Source organism: Lonchura striata, chromosome 5, assembly GCF_046129695.1.
Source record: "Lonchura striata isolate bLonStr1 chromosome 5, bLonStr1.mat, whole genome shotgun sequence".
In the NCBI taxonomy this organism is placed as follows: Eukaryota; Metazoa; Chordata; class Aves; order Passeriformes; family Estrildidae; genus Lonchura; species Lonchura striata.
In genome coordinates, this window is record NC_134607.1 from 13065619 (window position 1) to 13085292 (window position 19674).

At 40.0% G+C, this 19674-nt stretch overlaps 1 protein-coding gene across 5 annotated transcripts in view; it reads left to right on the forward strand.

Annotated features, from left to right (window-relative positions):
• CACNA1C (calcium voltage-gated channel subunit alpha1 C) overlaps positions 1-19674 on the forward strand; it is a 414418-nt gene that overhangs the window by 275195 nt on the left and 119549 nt on the right. For all 5 annotated transcript variants that reach the window (XM_021535026.3, XM_021535027.3, XM_021535028.3 and 2 more), the window contains exon 9: positions 2175-2347. In XM_021535026.3, the coding sequence (XP_021390701.1) occupies positions 2175-2347 (173 nt within the window). The remainder of the gene's footprint in view (positions 1-2174; positions 2348-19674) is intronic.

Sequence of the window (19674 nt, forward strand, 5' to 3'; positions counted from 1 at the left end):
TAGAGCATAGAAATTAAGACAATTTAAACTAGTTGTCTTCTTTGGAGAGTCATCTGAGATGTGGAGTGTCATGTGTTGTATGAAGGGAAGAGACATGGAATTGCAGGTTATTTACATGAGGCAATCACTGTATTTTAAGCATTATAGAGAACTCTAGGTTCAGCCCATTTCAAAATTTGACCCATTTGTTTTAGATTCTAAAATAATACTTTATGAGCTAGAAATTCAAATATTGGAATTTGATTTAACTAACAGGCTTAATAATACACAGATTCATTCAGTGATTATTTTTTTAAGAGTTAATTCATTAACTTGTGTACGGCACTGTAGCAGACCCAGGGGAAAGGTGTTACTGAAGCAGAAAATAAAACCACCACTGGTGGACTTTTTCCTAACAATCTTTGTACAGTTTTTATTATTATTATTGTTGGGGTTATTTATTTATTTTATATTGTAAATAGTAAAATATCACTCCCACTATAAGAAAATTTCATTCTTAATTTTTTCTATGCCTTGAGGCTGAGTTTGGACCCAGAGCTGACTGTGGATTAACTTCAGGCCAGATAAGCTAGTGGTTCTCTTCCTCACCTCCACATTTTTTATCACACTTCCTTGGGAGGACCTGAACCCTTAGCAGTATAACAGGGGTGCAGATGACACTGGCATACATTGTCGCATATTTTGGCTAGAAATTAAGGAATAATCCTTCTTTGGTCCTGCCACAGTGCTGGTTTCATGCAGGCTCAGAATTCTGAAAACCTGATCCAAAGCCTGTGAAGTCCGTGGAAGTCTTTCAGCAGATTTTGGATCAGACAGGAAGAAAGTACCTCACCATCACTGTTAGAAACCCATCTCCATCTCAGTCACATGGCACTCACAAAACTGACATTCTGGCTAGGATTTTCATTATCCTAATATTATGCCACCAAAATCAGTGGTAGATTTCCTATTATTTTTTTGCAGGAGCAAACCTAAGACAAGTACCAAGTGGAGTAGCATTTTGAAAAAATCCATTCATTGCTGACAGTCTTCAGCAATGGGTGTGGATACTCCACTGGGGAGAATGGCTTTACCTCCTTTTTTAGAAAGACTGGCCGGTATTATCTGCCATGTGTGTCTTGTGTAGTGATCTGCTTCAGCAGATGTAAGACTTAATGCTTACGTACTCTTGGTCCAGCAATTTTCGCAATCATCAAAATTTTAAAATACAAGTGCTAAAACCTGGCTTAGAACCACATGAGTCTCTAAATAAGGGAGGTCAGCGTTTCTTGAAGAAAATTATTGCTGTACAGGTGTCTCTGAAGAAGAAGAAATAGCACTGCAGCCAAAGGGAAGACAAAGCCAAGAACCCAGGATCATAACTAAGCAACAGGAAATTCTTGTTCTTATGCCCTGTTTTAAGTCCGTATTCCCAACAGTGTTCTTTCATTAAACTACCATCAAATGTTTTGCACTGTCCACTTTCTAGCCATAATTTATCATAATTGTCCACCCAGTGTGAGATTTGAAAAATATATTTCATGTCAGATAACAGCCTCAAATCCTGAAAGTCTTCAATAAAACTTTGAGGTCTAAGATTTTAACTATATTTTCGAGTTCTGTGGGTGAAATGGTCCATAATTAAATGTGTACAGGATTGTGAGTACCATTAATTACACTTAAACTAGCCCAATTTAGTTGTGATGAAACATGAAATCTTAAACACAAATTGAAACCTGGCTAGACACTAGAGCCACCAGCTCACTCTCCAGATGTCAGATTATTGTCAAACAGTTCATCATTAACCATTATTCATATAGACATTTATAGATAACTCTTGGAGAATAACAAATGTTTACAGAATGTTAGAAAATGTTTGGTATTGTACACAAAATTGTACATAAATGTTACATATATGTTTTATTTTAATTGTCAATCAAATGCTGAGAAGGAAAGTTTCAAAAAAGGTATCAGTCTTTTCCTAAGTATTGATAGATATGTGGACACTCCAGCTGTTTTACATGTGTGCACAGCAAGGATGCTCCATACATGTGTTTGTCTGGAGAGAATAGAAACAGCTGGATGTGCTACACAGACTGAGGAGACCTTCTGGTGGAAATCAATCTAACCCATTGTTTTTCTTCCATCTCTTCCTTCTTTCCACCCATGTCCTGTCCCTGCCTCCCTCTTGCTAGGGAGTTTTCCAAAGAAAGAGAAAAGGCTAAAGCTCGAGGTGATTTCCAGAAGCTACGGGAAAAGCAGCAGCTCGAGGAGGATCTGAAGGGATACTTAGACTGGATAACTCAAGCAGAAGATATTGATCCAGAAAATGAAGATGAAGGCATGGATGAGGAGAAGCCTCGAAACAGTAAGCAACTTTCTTCTCTCACTTTCTTTTCCTTTTTCTCTCTCTCCTTCTCTGTCTCTCTCCGTGCTTTTAGCCATAAAGCCTGTGCCCATCTGCTGTAGTGCTGAGGTGGCTTCTAAGGAAGAACAAGTTCTTCCTGAGACATGCAATATGCTTATACATTATTCCAATTTAATGCTTGTAGGAAACCACGGGAAGAAGAAATACATGTACAATAATTGATATTCTACAGATCAGTGTTTAGTCTGTGATAGGGGCATTAGATCCTGATGTTAAACAGATGAAAGATCAATACTTGCTGGTAAAGTCCACTACTGAAAAAAGTTTTAAAATACAAATGTGCCTTCTATTCATTTATCTATTGTGGCTAAGTGTTGCAGGCTCTTTCCACACGGTTGGTTCCTTTGAAAGCAAAGGTTTCTCAGGGAAAGCAGTGCTACAGTATGGGAGGAGGGCCAAATCAGCTCTGTTGTACCTTAAGGGGGTCGTCTGTAACTCCATTGAAATCAATGGGTTTGTGTTTGCTTTTGCCAGGCTGGATTAAGCTCTCGGACATTTCTTCTAAGGGTGTTATTTCTTATGCTTCCCTTTTGGAGTTGGCAAGGTGTTTGTACAAAGTTCAAATTCACCAACAATCCCTTATAGAAATGCTGAAGAAGGAGGGGTTTGAGTAAGCAGTGCTTCCCCAACATTTCATTACCTTTATTGAATCTTCTGCCACCTTCTCTTTTACCAACACCGGCTGTGCAACACTTCAGAACCGTAGCAGTTGTCATTGCTGGTTGTACATTTGGGAAATGTCAGACTTGGAACCTTTACACAGCCCATGGACAATGGTTCTACTCTTGGCTTTCATCATGGGAATGTGCATTTTCTTTGTTTGATTTTGGAAGAGAAGACATGAAACATGTCCCTGGATATCATCCTTCTTACCAAATAATCAAAATCTATGGGATGATCCCATCACAAACACATATTCCAGTAACAGGAAGATTGGACATGGGAAAGTTGTGCCTTTCATTCTTCAGCAAGATTTTTAATAGATGTTAGTGACCTTTAGAATATTAGTAACCACTATTACTGCCAAAACAATGAAATTCTTTCCAAAAAAAATGAGTCTTTAATATCAAGTTATATCCATAATACTTAGGTATCTGGACTTGAATGAGTCACTGTGGTGACTTGCTCAGATTTTTCCCAAATCAGATTATTATGATTTTTATGCTGGTGTTTCATAGCTCATATAATTTACTTTCACAATTGAACCTCAGCAACCATTCAGAAATAACTGTATTAATCATGTCCAAAATTTGCTGCTCAGTGGCACACCATATGTTAATAAATCAGATGAGGATTCACTGCATGTACTGTTGAGTGTGGTCAACCCATATTTGAGCTACCAAGCTCTTTTTATGGGTGGTGATATTAAGAACTGAAAGGTAATGCATCTCCAGCTTGCTGACAGTTCTTCCTGGTCAATTTGATAAGGTGAGTTTTGTAAGACATGGTTTATCAAAATTAGTCCTCTCACATCTGAGTCAGAAAAACTGAGAAGTAATGGTTTCAGCTTAAGATAATATCACAGAAAAGGTACTGTAAGTGACAGGGCAGGGCATTTTGTGTAGGTTGAGGTCTATTTTTGGTGCATTATCTCCTGGGTTGAATATTTTGGCTTTCTTGCCAGCAGTCAATCACCAGTAGGGTTAAATTGAAAGAGCAAGATGGTATTATTTCCCTTCCAAAGGCCATCTACAAAATAAGTAAAGGACAGATGGCACAGATGTAAATTCCCTCATGAATCCCTTTGGCTTGAGTGTTCCCAAGACATTTGAATCCCACCTTCTCCCAGTCCAAGCTTTGATCACCAAGACTCCGATGTCTTCCTTGTTTTCTGGTGTTTAGCTCAGTTCCCTCCTGTGCACCTTCAAGTGCTCATCAAAACTCATCACTTTCTGTTTCTAGTACAGCATACTGAACTCCATGGCTAAATGTTACTTTGTTCAGTGACTAATTAATGTTGACTTTTGAGGTATCAGCCCTGAGAGTTTCAAATGACATCACTGGAGCACACAGGGGAGATCGGATGTCCTTAAACTGCTCAATAAACTTCAGGTGTGGCCTTTGCATCAGTGTTGTTGTACTGATGCTCAGAAGACATGTGTTCCTGCCTGACCTCTGACAGCAATTCACACTGATACTTTAAAGTCACATCAGTATTTGCTTCTTTGTTTTTTTCCTGGGTGGTTGTTTGGGAGTTTGGTTTGTTTTGGTTTTTTTTTTTTTAAATAAAGAGTATCAGAATAGTTCAGAAGTTCAAATAAAAAATACTTATTAATCTAGAGACTCAGCTAACATAAGTTCTGAGATTCAGCAGTTTATACCATCTGGGCTCTGACCCAGGTAGTCTACCTAAACTGAATCATCCCAAACACAGAGAACATATGTTTCCTATCTTTTCTTTGTCCTTGGCAGCTACAGAGGCATATTTTGCTGTGTTTTAACTTTGCAGAGAGTGCTACCTGCTTGTCAGCATGGGCACTGCCTCCTGTAAAACATAGGACACAAGATGGAAGGGAAGAGAAACTCACATGCATCCCCTTTGGCTTTGACTGCCTGTGACAGTCTTAGGGCATCATCAGTCATATTTTGCATATGCTGCTGCTTTCCTGAGGCTCTCAAACCTTGCCCAAAGCCTCACTGGGTGTTTGCAGCCCTTAATGAAGTTACCAAGTCTGAGGATAAAATGGAGAGGGCCTTAGTGAAGGACAGGGTAAAAAAGCAAGATAAATGCAACCAGAGTTGGACCACCTGTGTAGTCTTTAGATCTTCTCTCCATAGCAGAGGTCTTGGCATTTTGCTGAGGGAGCTCATCGCCACTTGTTGCTCACCTGGATTGAGAGACATTCACAGAACAGGCTGAATTAATTCCCAGTCTTTTGAAGAAATACCACATTTAAGGCAGTTTTTCCATGCTGTTTGCAAACATGGATTTGCTATTATGACAGATGTGAGGTGGGAAATGTGAGAAGGTTTCTGGGGGCTCTTTGTCTTGATGGTTTTATTCTGTGCTCTTCCCCTGATATGCCTTCCACACAGGAAGAAATCTTTAATTTGACGGAGGGGAGAAACACATCATGTCACAGAACAGCTACTGAATTCAAAATTATACCATGGCAAAGAAAACTATCCCTCCTGTTGCCACAGTTACTGGGAGTCCCTAAATTAAAAAGCCCACTACTTTGTAAAGGCATTCCATGATTCCAGACAATTAATTCTTCTTGTTAAGTCATATCCAACGTAGCACTGTAAATTCAATAACTGATTTGCAAGTAGCTTATGCTACTAAAATTAAAAGTATAATCATTCTTCAAGGCCCTATTTTAATGGATGTAGATAACTAAGTTTTTGTGTAGCACAGCAGAAAAAAACCCAGTACAAATAAATGTGTTGCCTATCAAAATCATATAATATTTCAGATGGTACATTAAATAATGAAATGTATGTGTCTGTACATGCAGATTTATGCCTCTCTTGAAGTGGGAATAGTGCAGAATTGAAGACAAAAAGTACAGACATACAGGCAGGTTTTAAAATATATATTAAAATGAATCAGTTTAAAAAGAAATAGTCCTCAATCTTCACCTTCAGAGCATTGCTGTAGTGCCTTAGTGACCTTCGGAAACATTCATTAACATCTGAGATCGCTGCCTCTAAGGAATCAATGACAACCGTTTTGGTGGACTATAGCTTTTGTCTTACTCTTTCAACCACTGTTACTTTTGAACATCACCATAGCTAGGAATTAGGCTGCATTTAATCACAGGTTTATGAGAGTATTCCCTAGAAGAAAATTATTTTGAGACAAGGAAGAACTTTTCGGCAGAAAAAGCAAAATTTCAGAAGAAATTGATACCTTTTAGATCATTGCAGCTTTTGGAAAATCTGTGTCTTTCATGGGAACAATTCGTGCTTCTGCACATCAAGCCATAAATGAGAACAGGAGAGATGGTAGTTTTAATAGGAGGGAAGACTTTTAGAGCTCTAGAAATAGAAGCCTCAGTAATTTCAACCCAAACAGGGCTTTATTCCCAAGAACTTCAATAATAGTTTGACTCTATTATGTAACATGGAGAAAAGCATGTCCACCTGTCCCTAAAAGTCCCACTTTAGAATTTATCTGTCCAATTCCTGTTAACTTCCTTTTGCACTGTCAATTTAAGCACCACAAAGAGACTGTGTTGATTTCAGTGAGGTTATGTGCAAAATACCCTCCACAGACTTGAATGAAAGGTGTCACTAAATTCTGTGCAACCCTTTGGGAAAGTTAGTGATGGGGAGCTGTTGGATAGAGAGAGCTTTGTGTACAGATCTAATCATGATACCAAAATAAAAGAACACCAACTTCAGTTTGTACATTTGTTCAATTTGTGTATTTAGTAATTTCATATATCAGCCTGCTCAGTGGCCTCCAATCCTGTGTTTAGTGTATTGACAAGCAAGTGACTTATTACTTTCAGTCTGAAATAAAATATCATGGTCTCTAAGGTAGGAAGGATTTTCAAAGACTGGGTTACAAGCTAAAATTTCAAAGCAGCCTGAAATACTCTTGGTCCATCTTCTGCAATGAAATTTAATGGGCAAGTGTACAGCTGGGGAATCAACATGGAAGATGCAGAAGGGAAAATGAGAGAGTGGATATTTAAAAGATATCTATTTTACCTCCTGTCTTGACCCTCACTGCCTTAAAACCCCTGTCTTTGTACTGTATGAACAAAAAGATGCTGTTCTGAGTTAGTTTCTGTTTAGCAGAGCATACTTCAACTTGTCTCTCAACAGCAAACTAGTTCATCCTGTATTATTCTAGTTTCATCCACAGAACCTGTCCTGATGTATTTTACATACACATGGAAGGACATGGACGACCACCCACTGACAGGCAGGTACAGATATTGTCAAAAAGCAATTTATCTCCACATGGGCTTGCATGGAATTTAAGATCATCTAAACAAAAGCTCTAAGAGGCACAGGCTGGAAAATGAAATCCTTATTCATCTAATTCCTCCAATACCAGTTGGTGGCTTGGGAAAGGCATGATAGAACATGGTTGCATTTTGCTTTCCATATTTAAATACAAGGAAATCTATGCCAGTCTTGTAAAATGATTTATTATCTGTCAACATCTCATCTAAAGAGGAAGAAAGCACAATCTTCTACTTTTATCATTGTCCACTGATGTGGAAAATAATCATCTGGTAACCAAGAAGAGATTAGCTGCAGTGACAACAATTTGTAGGCATTTCACAAGGGCATCTGATAGGTACTTCACAAGTTTAGTAACTGGGATAGATCTATTCTCTTTCAACTGGAGACAGAAGGACAAAAGTGGTTTTTGGCATTCACCAGTTTTTTCTAGGTGAAAAAAAATCCATGTATGAATGTGCAGAGGTTCCAACATTTGGTTTACTTGGACAGGAGTGACAGCAGCTCCTGGCTCTGTGCTGTGCCCAAGAGAAAATTGTCCCAGTGGCTTTTTCCTACCTTGTCATCTTTTGAAACAGCTCATACACTGCTCTTAATATAAATACCAGAGTTTGAGAACACCTAACAAAAGGCCTTTGTAAATGATAAGTCAGCTTTGTTTTTGTTGTGTGGTTCTTCATAGAGAAGCTCAGGTTGCAAAATGCAGCATGGGTTTGTGCTACAGATGTCAAGCTTGGGTCTATAATTAGGATGCTGCCTAGAAAAAGCTTCTAGGACATTTATTCTCACATTAGGCTAAATCACTCCTACAGTCTTCAGGCAAAAACCGTACTGAAATTCCTGGGGATTTTGCCTGGGTAAGGACTTGGGCTCCAATGGGTTTCATCCAAGGTCAATAACAAAATTGTTCATGTCAGCACTCAACAAGGTTGCCCAATGTGAGGTCTTGGAGCACAGAGGCTTCTCAGTGCTCACACATTACTTCAATATTGTGTAACTGGAATCCACCAAAGGGAGAGAGCCTGAGGTATCTGGGGTCTGAAATCACTTACAGCACTGAGTAGTCCACAGAGTGTGTTTGCCCAGTGCACCATTTCACTGCTAAAATGCAGTTGTAGCTGGCATTAATTCAATCCAGTCATTGCAAGCATGTGGTTTCCATAACTATATTGAAATAAATGTGTGGTCGACCCAGTAAACTCTGATATCCTAAAAAGGAAAAGCTATACATATCAGGAATAATAATAATAATAATAATAATAATAATAGTAATAGTAGTAATAATAGTAATAATAATAATAATAATAATAATAATAATAATAATAATAATAATAATAATAATAATAATAATAGCATTTGTGAGGCTTTATAGTGACCCTGCAGGTAGTTGTGGTAGCAGAGTACACAGGGCAATGATCTTCAATGATGTAGGTGAAAGTAAAGCTGCCACTTCCAAGCATAATTTTCATTGTGTAATTTCTGTGCAGCTCAAGTAACAAAGAAAAAGATTATTTAGGGTGATTCTTCTTCCACCTTTTCATCATTGTCAACAAAACTATGATGTCAACATTTGGCTTTTTCTTATTTGAATAAAATCAAAATTCAGAATAGATTTTCTTCCTGACTTTCTTCATATGTTACCATTTTTTTTTATTGTGAGTGAAAAAACGAGGATGCAGTAGATCCTTATTCATGATTGTTTTGTCTTTCTTCCTTTCCAAGAGGAAATACTTGGGGAAAAAGTTATTCTTCTCAACAAAGTGAAATTTAAAACTTGGGGGTTTATATTATGCTTTAAAATGCTTTAGCTACAACATTAGTTCTTGAAATATGTGTATGCAGGGTCATATTTGGAGAGGAGTGAAATGATTTTCTGGACTCCTTTGTCCAATTCAAAAAAAAAAAAAAAAAAGACACAGGAAAGCTAAATTATATTCTCAGGATCACCCACCTTCACAGTGCCAGTGGCACAGGCTCTCATATCATTTTCTACCCTCTAGAGCAGAAAGAGCAGAATTTTGATCTTGGATTACATCACGTAAGTCATTTCCAAGTTCGATCAGGGTAGTTTTCAGCTATTTTCCTTCTCTGGTAATTCATAGTAGTCATATTAATCATGTTAAGAAATACAGGGTTGGTTTTTGTTTGGGTTTTTTTTTTTTTGGGTTTTTTTTTTGTTCGTTGTTTTTTGTTTTTTGGGGGTTTTTTTTGGTGTTTTTTGTTGGTTTTTTTTTTTGTTTGTTTGTTTCCCTGAATGTATGGATGCTTCACTCCATGTAAGTGAATCAAAAGGTCTGGTTTTCTGGTTTTTGTTAGTAATATAATTTAATAACCCAGCCTTTAGCAAAAGCAGCTTTTAGGTTCATTGTCCTGTAGATTTCACAACTTCCCAGGTTTTTTTTCTTTCTGCCTCAAAGGAAGATTTGATCATAAAATAAAAAGCAAGCAACCATTTGAAAATCTTCTTCCCCTTCCTTCTCTGCTGGAAAGTTACTGCTGGGTGGGTAAATCCCACCTAACCCAACAAGATGTTAAAGCAGTTTAGCTCAAGCCTGCATTTTCTGTCAAAGCACAAGTGTGGAGAAAACAATGTTTCCTTTGTTTGAACAGAGAGCAAAAGAAGAAGCTGCTGGTATTCAGGACAAAGCTGTGGCCAACGTAACAACCTATAATTCAACAGTAATTTGTTCCAACAGAGCATTAGAAAAACCTGATGTAATTTGGTGAAGAGGGGAGTGTTTCTAGGAATTAGGGAAATTCCCCCATTTTGGGAAGATGGGCTAAATTCAGGCACGTGCCTGACTCCATCAGCCAGCTCACTGAGTGAGTGCTGGTGAATACTGACAGCTCTGAAATAATTAGCTGATCCTAAGAAGGTCACTGTGATGAGCACCAAATCTCATGGTGCCACTTCTGCATGGGAGAATGGATGCCAGCATGGAGACCAAATTCCAGAACTGTGCTGATTTTTGCCCACAAGCTCATTTTTTATTCTTGCTCCCTTGCAGGCATCAAAGGTTACAGCAATTAGATGACCTTCTAGGTTACTGCAGTTTACATCTTGGGGAAAAAAAAAAAAAAACAACTCTTCCTATAGTATCCTCTCTGACTAAAAATGTTTTGTGGGGATCTACAAGCACTGTTGCTTGTCTTGCAGCTGAGAATTTTGCCTGTCTTGTTCAACTCACAGGTCCTTCCAGTTCCTCCCTTTCCTGGTTCTTGTGTCCTGAAGCATAAACAACTTTATACTGCGAACTGCTGGAGCAGTGGTGTGTGACCAGCTATAGCATATAGAGATTGGCATTAATGTTGATAGGGCATTAAGTTTATCCACTATAAAAGCTATTTCCCTAGCAAAGACTGATTTTGAAATAACACCTCTGGTTTTCCTGCTGGAAGAGAGACTTCTGTTGGTGTAGGACTTCTCTTGTAGTACCAGTTTGTTACATAGAAATATCTCTGAAGGTAAGTCTTTAGAGGGAATCCTTTGTTTATATAGCAAAGACACCTTTGTGAAAATAATTTATTCTCTATCTGCCCTGTTGGCAAGTGAGTCTTGAAGCTGTCAAGATTAATCCATTGACACTGGTTATTTTACTCAAGAGAGGACATCAGTCTGTGAGAAAGCTGCATGTGCCATACCTTCTGATGAATTGCTTTATTTCCCATGGTTAGAGAGGCACAGGAGGAATTTGGTACCAGCATCTCCACAGAAAAGTTTTGGAAGAAATGCCACAGATCCCCTGAGTATTCATAGACCAAGACCATTTTTTATGGAAATTGTTTAAGCAGATGCCTAAAGTGTGCTCTTAAATCTTTTCAAGGACACTTATAAAGTGGTTTCAAAAACTGTGGAGTATTCAGCAGCTCCTGCTGAAGTCAGTGAGAATGGCCCATGGTCAGTGTTTTAAAACAAGTTACCATTGCAGATGTAGTCTCAAGAGTCTCTTCACTGAGAAGAAAGCACTGGTGAGCAGGACTGATAGCTGAAATCCTGAGCATTGTTTTGATGTGGTATGAAGAGCTGTCAGGAGAGAGGCTGTGGTGTTCAGGAACGGTAGCTGAGGGACATGAAGCATGTGTTTTGAGTTAGAAACAACTGCTGGGGATGATAACCAGTTTTATTACAGTAATGTCAGCCAAGATCAAAGCCACAGTGTGTCTGGCATTATATATACAGAAATAAAAAGTATGATATATGTATTTCCTTTTTACAGGAAATCAAAACTAGTAAATATGGGGTTCAGCTGACTAAACACATTAATCTAATGCCAATTTAGACACCTCATCATACCCAAGACTTTCATTGTGCACTGACAAGTCAAATATAGCAGCTGAGGCTTGTACTCTTGCAGTGTGATAGTTGGAAGGAATATCCCAACTAGGGTGTCAAAAATGTCATCCAGTGCCTCAGAAAAGGCAATTGAGTGTGGTTAGTTGAAAGACATGTAGGAAAAGTTTAGTACAAGTAGAACCTTCAATACTGATCCTGTAAGCTGAATGTCTTAAAAGATTGTGATGGAACCAGCTGTAACAAAAATTGTTCTGGTATTACATTTTTTTCCTTCCTTATTTAAGTGTTCATTCATCATGACCTACCTACCTACCTACCTCTTTGTCTTCCCTTATGTATTTTATGTTATAATCAAAGATTCATGTGCAGAGAGGTAAATACTGAAGCTGAGACCAAGAGCTCTGTTTGGGAAGGGCTCAGAGCAGGAAGCCTGGAAGAGGCCAGGATAGACTGAGGGATGCAGGAGGTGCATCAGTAGAGCTCTCCTGGGGAAACTCTCATTTCTTCCACCTTGCCCAGCCCTGACTGCCAGGCAGCTTGAGTTGTTCATCACTTGCTTAAGTCGATTCACAAGCAAGCACACAAGCAAGCAAAGATAAAAGCATTTTGTTTTGAACAGAAGTGAGGCTAGCACACTGCCCCTGCTGTTGCACGGGCAGCACATTGGAGCTGTGCAATGAGCTGCGGCTGACAGGAGATCTGAGGCACAGCTCAGAGACAGGGAGTCTTGGTGACATTACACAGCTGAACTGGCATGTATGTAACCAAACTGGCAGCCAGTGCTGAGCAGCCGAGGAGAATCGACAGCTGTGAATGGCACCCAGCTCTTTTCAGTACCTTGGGAAGCCTGGGAAGCTCGCAGCAGGACCCTGCTGCAGGCACAGCTCCAAGGGAGCAGCACTCACACCCTCACTCTGTGCCTGCTCCCTTCTGCTTGCTGGCTATCCACTCAGTACAGTCTGCTAATGGGATAAAAATCTCTGCTGTATCTCTTGTGTTTGCTCCTGGGGAGAAAAGCAGGTCTCTGCATGCCAGTTATCTCATAGACAACATCAAGCCTGGAGACGTGGCGGGGGAAGGAAAATGCTTCCAACTGAGGAACTGAACTGAAAATAGCTGTGGCACTGAGTCTGCCTGCTGATGACAGCAGCTCTTCAGTTAGCAGGATTTTAGAGACAAGACAACAGATTAGAGAACTGGCCTTTTAAATCTGGAGGCCTAAATTCAAATTCAGCTTTAGTGCCCACAGGTGTTCATAGGGCTGCTCACGTCCTCATCCCCATTTACGAAGTTCACAAATCACAGCATGATGCATCTCCCTTCTCCTTTTCCACTCCAGACATGTCAGTCCAGGTCCAAACTATAAAGGACTTGTAGTGACCCCCAAGGGTAGGGGTCCCTTTGGATCAGGGAGAGGATGTTACCAGCTACATTCAAATCCCTCATCTGAAGTGACAGAAGGGTTAAGCATCAGAACAAGGATGCAGTGGCAGAGCTGCTGGATCCTCACAGATGTGCAGATCAAAATGTAAGTGTATTATGTGGCTGTTTGAAGAACCAGGACCTGAATAACAGGGCTATGCCAGGTCATGAATTACTTGTTTTAACAGAGCTGTGTGAGGGCAGCTTGCATAACACCTGCCCACGCTAAGCTTAACTCAAGCTGTTGTTATCAGTCCCTGACTCTCCTGCATGCTGGAAGTATTTGCAAACCAGGAATCTATTTTTCAAGTCCACTATAAAATGCTTAAATTTTTGGCTCAGGGTAATTAGCCTATTCTCAGTGCCTTGCTCAAGAGGTAGAAAAGCTTTAATCATATGTTTGACAAGCTAACTTTAGAGGCAAGACTCTTTAACTTCAATTTTTGCTTTTCTCCTGGCTGCACAGTAATACACAGCCTGCCCAGCTAGCATGTCTCGTGCTTCTGACTCATGATATTGTGATTATAGTGTCTAGTATCAGACTAGTCAATATGTTAGCAAAATTGTCTGAAAGAACACCACATGCAGGAGCAGCACACAAAATCACAAGCATTTTATTTACTAGGCACAGAAGAAATGTAACAGATCAGAGTTTCAAAACAGAATTTTATGCACATTTGGGAATAGGAGAGGTGAGCTCCATGTCAGGTCATGAGGCTGGATTGAATCTGTTCAGTGCAATGCAAGAATACAACTCCAAGGGGCCAGGGCTTTCACAGAGCCCTGGCTCTAGAGAGACCTAAATCTCATGGATGTGTTACTGTATCTGTTGATCAGCGAACTGAATTGCTTGATTGTTTGCCATCAAGGAAAGCATCATCCATAAGCCTTCTCACACATCCCACATGAATCCTGCTATTAGAAAATGCCTCCACTTGCTGAGCACTCAGTCAGACACTGTCTGTTCGGAAGGACAGGGCCTAGCTGCTGTTTTTTCTTCATAAGATTAATGCTTAAATATTTTAAACGCTACTCCTAAAGTGAGTTTTCCCAAATGCAGGGAGCACACAGTACTCTTCCAGCTTGCAGAGTGGGATTTCAGATTAAAATTCTCAGTCACTTTTTCTTTCCCACTGTCTCTTTGCCTGTGTCCCAGTCACTACCCAGTTGTTCTGCCTGTCTTTTGAAATAATACAGCCCAGTTTTTCCCTCACATTCACTTTTCTTTGTGGTTTTGGGAGATTTTGGAGGGGGGGTTCTCTTTTTGTTTGGTTTTGTTTTGGTTTTTTTGGTGGGTTTGGTTTTTGGACGTGTTTTTGCTTTTTTGTTTTTTTGTGTTTGTTTTTGTTTTCATCTGCCAACAAGAGCCAGACTCCTGGATAATACTTTCCTTCTTCTATACCAGAAAATATACACCTTCTCATTCGCACAATTCTTGCCTAAGGTCCCTGGTTGTAGGGCTGTGCGGGGTTCCTCTGGGGAAAATGTCCATTGTGAGCTACCAGGGCATGATCTCCCACCCACTGCACCCCACAAACAGTCCCTGCTGTCCTGACCTATCCTCTTATGTGCTCTAGATCACAAATTGTAGGCCACTCACTGAGTTCTCGGCATCACCCACCTTGAAATGGCTTTTGACAGGCAGGAATGTCATAAAACAGCCAGAGCTGCATCTCATCACTTTGAAGCTTAGCAGCCCAGGTGTAAAGCAGACACCTAACCTCCCTGGAGAGTTTCTGATGACCTAAGCAGATCAGCTTGGAAGTAGCTTCTATAATTTCTTTTGCTTCTCCTGGACTCTGCAGGGAAGATGGATTCATGGGGCTGTGCACTGCAAGAACAAAGATGCTGCTGCTGAAGTAGAGATCCTAATCAGAGTTACCCCATCATGCAGGTGTATATTTGTGTAGGTGGGCAGATGCAGAAGTTCCCCGTGAACAGGAACTGCAGAATGGGCTGCAGTTTTAAAGCAGCACATGGGTTGCTTACAAACCACATTTGTGCTTCAAACCTATGTCTTGTCTATTTTCATTAATAACTGCCAGTGAGAAATATTAATAACTTCATGATTATCACAGGCACAAAATGCAGAGGGATTTTTTTTGTGGTTTTTACTGTCTCGAGGGCATTTCCTTTGTCATTAGTTATTTTGCTCATGATCAATGTTTGTATCACTTCCCAACACATTATCTGCAGTGTTTGCAGCTCTCATGCACCCATTTCCAAGGCGCCTGCAAGACCAGCCTGCAATAATGGAATCCTTCTGTTTTTCTAGTGAGATGGCCCTGGTTTTTTTGCCCACATATAATTTTGTGGGGTTGTTTCAGGAGCATTTGATGGCACTGCTGCCTGTCCTATTTCCTCTGCTAAAAATCATAAAGAATGAGAGAGAAAACCTGTAGAACTCTTACAAATGGGCTGTTGTGAGTTTTTGCAAAATGCTATTGAAAGAGTCATAGATTCTCAGCAGTTTTGCCTTTCCTTCATTTTGTCTGTCCATCCTTGAAATGCTTCAGAATTCTGTGGGGAACCAGAGAGGTTGCTAAAAAGTATTATACAGGCACGGAAAAACTATAAACCATGTCCTGGCAAATAAATGCCTTGCACTTTGGCACATTAGTTGCTGCTCCTAGCAAGGCAAATGATGCAAGTCATTTATCAGAGAAGAAAATCAGTTTAGGAGGTCATAGGAGGATCCAGATTCAGGAGAGAGACATCTTTCAAGGTGTGTTCTGGCAGCACCTCTGTCACCCTGTGACCCAGCCAATCTGTCCTTCAGCCACAGGGAATGTGAGAGTTACTTGCATTGCCCTAGCAGGCAGATTCCCTGCATGGCATGGGCTCCTACAGCAGACTCAGGGGTTTGCTCAGCAGCACAAGCAGTTATCCAGGGACACTGCCCCTCTTGCCCTTTTCAGTAGTTAGACTCCTTTCTGCAAAGTCTACTTTTGGGTAAGTCCGATGCCCTGTGCTTGTGAGATATTTTGAGATACCATGGATTATACAAAGAAAAGCTTTGTCCTTCAGGCAGGAAATGTAAAGAGATTTTAAGTTCTTCCTTTCAAATCTGGACCAGAATATATGTGGCACTGGCAGACTGTCACTTGGCAGGGCCAGCAGTTTGACTGTGCCCATTACTTGGTCCTTTGTGCACGTGCATTCCACTCACTGGCTGTAGTGAACTTATGGCTGTAATGAATTTATAGAATGCAGCATATTACTGTCAATATTGCTATGAAAAAAAGGGAAATGGCAGCTGTTCAAACTAGCTGAGGAGTTTGTTACAGTAAAATAAGTCCCAGGAAGATTAATTAGTAGCAAGGTAATGCATTTATAGTGCGCAGTAATCTGCATGTGGTAATGACAGATCTGTTAATCACAGGCCTGCACAATTAATACATTTCACTCTCTCTCCTCTTCCCCCTCTGTAAGATACAAATTTATGTAGCCCATAGCTATATCCCCTCAACATGTGTATGGTCATATGGTGACCCTCTGGGAGAGGAGAAGGACAAGCCTTTATAAATAAAATATATACTTTGCAATTTATATTGTAAAACAGATTATCTATGAATGAAACATTTGTTGATACAATACTCCATCTCAGTACTGGCAATGTTCCTACTTTGTGCTGCTCCATTCAGTAAAGCAGAGTTAGACTTCATCAGCCTCTGTAGTGCAGTCCAGTGCCCAGCTTGGGCTTGCTGTCATCACAGGTCCTGTCACTACACGGTGGCTGTGTGCCTTCCATGGATAGAAAGATGTTTTTACCAAAAGCTTTTTCCTGTTTGACTGAAGTGGATGCAACTGGCAATTACTTTATGCCTCTTTATTGCTATCCTTGTGTTCTGTGGCTGACCTTGAGTGAAAGTGTGAATCCAGCTTGTTCTCCTTGCAATTGTATTCATCTGTGCATAATCCAAAATCAGGCTATGAAAAGTGTATATGTTAAATGTGTTTAATGTAATATAGTGTATAATACTGTCCATTATGAGTTTTGATCTCTGGGCCCTTAGAAAATACTTTTCCAAGTATTTTCACAATTTATTGGAGTATTTTTTACTGTGCTAGATTTATTGACACGTTGTCTAAGTTTGGGAGGCATGCAACCTCCAAGATCCCACACATAGTTCAAGTTTCCTTTCTTCTTCTCCTGTAAAAGCTTTTCTGTCACAAAGCTCCTTTTCAAAGCAGAAAACACCAAAGAATTCCCCAGTCACATCTACTATATTTTCCTGACAAAATCAGGACATCCATGGAAAACTAATGCCTTACCTCTGCAATTTACCTTCTGGATGCTGCTTGCATTTAAGAGCATAGCCACTGATTGTTCCCAAGGCACTGCATGCATGGAGCAGAGTGAAAGCTGTATCTTATTTAAATTAATGAATAAGATGAATGACTGCAGCATTTTCAAAACAGGCAGAAGAGGAAAGCTAGGCAATATTCACATATTAATTAAAATGAGAGATCACCACCAAAAAAACACGAGTCAATTGATATTCTGTCCATAGCCTCATTCATGAAATGATGGGCATGAAAGGCACCACTGGAAGCAGGGTTTTACCAGAGACAAAGTCATTCACTTGATACATGTACTGCTAATGAAGCAGCCTGGGTATTGCAATTTATTCTCGTTGTGCTTGATGGGAAAAGAAATCTTAAAACCAGCTGGAGAATTCACAGGACTACTTTGCTTTTTAGGTTTGCATTATAGTTGTACAGAGTTCCACTTGGGAGACATTAGCATAAGTAATAACTATAGTACTTAGCACTGTGATGTGTGTCATTTGCACCTCCCAGAGAGGCTAGCAGGGCAACTGCAGAATTTCACCCCCCTGGCAGAGAAACTCAACAGGTATGTAGAAAAGCTTTGTCATATGGCCAAGGTGAATGTCATATGGCTTGGTCATATGGCCAAAAAGTGAAATGATGGGAAAGTGGCTTCAGGTCTCTCTGCCCTCAAGTGCCAGTGTGGGCAAAAGGGGTTATTTACACCCATATTTTTCAAAGTAATTCATTATCGGTAGACTTTGGCATATTGAAGATATTAGAGTCTGAGTAAGCATATTTTAAAAGTCAGTCAAATGTATTGTTGGCTTTTTTAAAATCTGAAAACCAATTGCAAAGCTCTTTCACTATGAATACTACTGGATAGTCACACTGTTTCAGGTCAAGTACCTAACCCAAGGACGTAAAGTAAATGTCTTCTTTAACCAGTCCATACAACTGTGGGGCACAGCAGCATGGCATTCAGAAAACCTGTGGTTCCTATCTGCCTCTGTAGCCTAACTCAAACAGCTAAATCAGAGAGGGAAAATCAGACAGTGTGAATAGCCTCCAATATATCCCGTTGTATAGTTAATGCCCAGATCTGCAAAGTCATGTAATAACATGTCCCATTTAAATCTGTGAACAGTTTGTTTTGTCTGTGTTTCTGGAACTGGGCAATTTTTGCCCAAGTATGATTGACTCTGAGTCTTACAATGTCACAGTATTAAAGTGAGGTTCAGCAAGAAGTGTGACAGCATTATATAATCCATGGAAATAAATCTGAATATTAAAATTACTTCCACTGCCAAGATGACAAGAATTTCATAAATGCAAGATGCAACAGTGGAAATTATTTTTCTGAACTGGGAAGCAAATATTGTTCTCCAAGTGTATGAAGGAAAAATCATCTCAGGACTGCACAGAAGGGTATTTTATGCCAGCTTTCTGTTTCTGTGGTTGGCTGTCTTTTGGCAACCTGCCATCCAATAATTCATTGCATGCCCATGGGGCATTTCATCGAGGGAGGGACATATGTTAGTGCAAGAGTAGAGCTGGTATCAGTGCTTGATGCCAATGACATGGAACAGAGGCTCTCAAAGGGTCTTGCACATCTGTCTAGTCAGTCACAGACTGCAGACTCTGCTCTTATTTTTCTCTATCTTTTTAGGTCTCAGAGCTAGGATTAACATAACACAAAGTATTTTTTCAGGTTTGTCTTTAAGGAAGCTGCTATATAGCTTTTGTTGCTGCTTTAACTGCTGCAGGAATGCTATGTAAGTGATGTGAAATTGGAGTTTAGGCAGTCCAGAAGAAAAAGTCTATATTCAGTGATGAGCCACACTGTGGTAAGATGCAAGAAGTGCAAAGGAACTGGAGAGAGAATATCAAACCTATTGGTCCTTATGATTTGCACTCAGTTGAAACCATGAGATACTTGCCTGCCTTTAGAAAGTTGTTTTGCTTCACTTTAAAAAAATTGCCATCTATGCTACCTAGAGAATATGTAACTAATGGGCGATTTCATCAGCTCCAGTGGGTTATGGATACCCATAAATCTAAACCAAGGAGATTCCCATGTAAGCAAAGCCACCATGATTTGTATCAGCCCTTGCATATTTTTTGCCTTTGTCTCAACTCCCAAAATTACAGGGAGGAAATGGCCATTGAGACAGCATTGTCTGTATGCCATGGTCCTAAACACAACTCTGGTCTGGACTTGAGCCCACCATTTGGAAAAAACATCTCTTCCTGATTAAAACATTCCTGTGGTGGATTTACCACCAGCATTCCTGGTACATGGTTCCAGTAATTAATTACCCGGACTGCAAAAAATGCCTGTCTTGTTTCTAGACTGGAG